The 2,008-nt window shown below is 41.4% G+C and overlaps 1 protein-coding gene across 1 annotated transcript; it reads left to right on the forward strand.

Annotated features, from left to right (window-relative positions):
• Positions 1 to 23: 23 nt before the first annotated feature.
• On the forward strand, positions 24 to 1,669 carry LOC118338863 (ribonuclease inhibitor-like; the record flags this gene model as incomplete). Its single annotated transcript, XM_035676283.1, is given in 3 exon segments — positions 24 to 843; positions 981 to 1,154; positions 1,505 to 1,669. Coding segments are annotated over 3 exon segments (614 nt in total), but the record flags the coding sequence as incomplete, so codon positions are not given.
• Between the last annotated feature and the right edge of the window lie 339 nt (positions 1,670 to 2,008).

Genomic DNA, 2,008 nt, shown 5'->3' on the forward strand with positions numbered 1-2,008 from the left:
GTTTGACCTGAAGAAATACTCTGCTTCAGAGGAGGCTCTTCTGAGGCTGCTGCCAGTGGTCAAAGCCTCCAACAAAGCTCTGTAGGTGGAGTAGATCAAATAAAGACCCAATCTATATTTGGTGCACAGTGCTCCAGGTTGTCAGATGGTTGTACCTGAACTTTCAAACAGGTCCACATCACATCGCATTTATTAATTTTTTGCAACAAAATTGCAGGAGAAAGTGAAAATCTTTTTGTATAATTGATAACAATTGCGTGTCATCCCCACTCTCTCTACCCCCCTTTCCTCCTCAATAAAAGGCCAAAAAAATAACTTTAAAAAATCTAAGAATAAAATGTCTAGTTTGTTGAATGGATCAACGTTTTGCGCGGGGGACAGCTATGATCAGTAAAATGACAATGATTGGTCAAATTTGCAGAAAAGTTGCGGTGATTGTACAAAATTTCAAGGTTGCACAAAGTCTATTGGGAATGGTTGAATATGAATTAATTGTTGTGATTGCAACTTCAATAACAAGAATGCAGATGATAAAGATCAGTGGACCACTGCTTACCAAGTGCAGATTATGGCTTTAAATTTGTCTTTTACCTATACAGTGTATTGCATAAAATATTTAAATATTATTGAAATAATTTATTATTATTATTTTCACAAATACTGTTTCAGGTTGAGCGGCTGTAAATTGTCAAAGAAAGGATGTGAAGCTCTGTTCTCAGTTCTTAACTCTAAGTCCTCTTGTCTGAGAGAGCTGGACCTGAGTAACAACAACCTGCAGGATGAAGGAGTGAAGCTGCTGTGTGTTGGACTGGAGAGTCCACACTGTAGACTGGAGATACTCAGGTTGGTGTTCCTAACAACTATCACGGTCTCGGCCATGACTTCAGGGTTTGTTTCACCTTCCTGATTCTGTAATTTCAAACATCTGTCTATGACCTATAATTTTCTACAAGGCAATAATATTTCCCCATATTTTCAAGGCTGAGAGTGTGTAACCTGTCATGGAGAAGCTGTGAAGCTCTGTGCTCAGTCCTCAGCTCTAAGTCCTCTTGTCTGAGAGAGCTGGACCTGAGTAACAACGACCTGAGCGACGAAGGAGTGAGGTGGCTGACTTCTGCACTGAAGAGTTCAAACTGTGCACTGAAAACACTCCGGTTTGTATTCCTGCTAATGTTCAGCTGTTAACATTTCTAACTTAGCTTGTTTATATGCACATATATTGCACAGCCACATCTAGCATAATGCCACTCATAGACTGTGTAATAAAACTGTCCGTAGTGTCAGTGACATCACCCATACGTTTCTCGTCGTGAAGCTCAGTGTGGCACTGTTTTTCCCTGTTGAAGGTTTGTACCCTGTAATCCAGTTCTAGAGCTGTACAAATGCTTCTGAAAATGAAGACCTAGACTATATTTACATGAAAAAACACAGGAAGAATGTAGATGGTGAAGCTCAGTGGGAGAAGGGGAAAGACCACTGAACTCCTGATTGTGTGTGTTTGTAGATTATCTGGCTGTTTGATTACGCAGAAAGGCTGTGCTGCACTGGCCTCAGCTCTGAACTCCAAACCCCCCCATCTGAAAGAGCTGGAGCTTAGCTACAACCATCCTGGAGACTCAGGAGTGAAACTGTCTGGACTGAAGGATTCTGGGAGACTGGAAACTCTGAGGTAAAGACAGTCCTGCTGGCGTAGAACTCAGGGCAAACTTTATATGTTTAAAATCCACTGATATGGCTCCACATTGTTTGTCAGTATTGAAAGGTTTAGTGTGTAGGATTTAGCAGCATCTAGTGGTGAAGCTGCAGATTTTAACCAACTGAATACAGCTCAGCCTTCCAAGAGTGTACGAGTACAAGAGCCTTGAGGAACCTTTTTGGGGTCCTCACCATTGTCACTATGGAGGAACAATAACCCTAATCTTTTGGTCCATAAAGGTTCCTCCAGTAACCTCTCCTCTAAACTAAATTATTAAAGGTTCCTCCAGGAAGTCCCAAGCAAGTAAGGTCG

Source organism: Morone saxatilis, unplaced genomic scaffold (assembly GCF_004916995.1).
Source record: "Morone saxatilis isolate NCDOM2014 unplaced genomic scaffold, NCSU_SB_2.0 Contig10, whole genome shotgun sequence".
Classification (NCBI taxonomy): Eukaryota; Metazoa; Chordata; class Actinopteri; family Moronidae; genus Morone; species Morone saxatilis.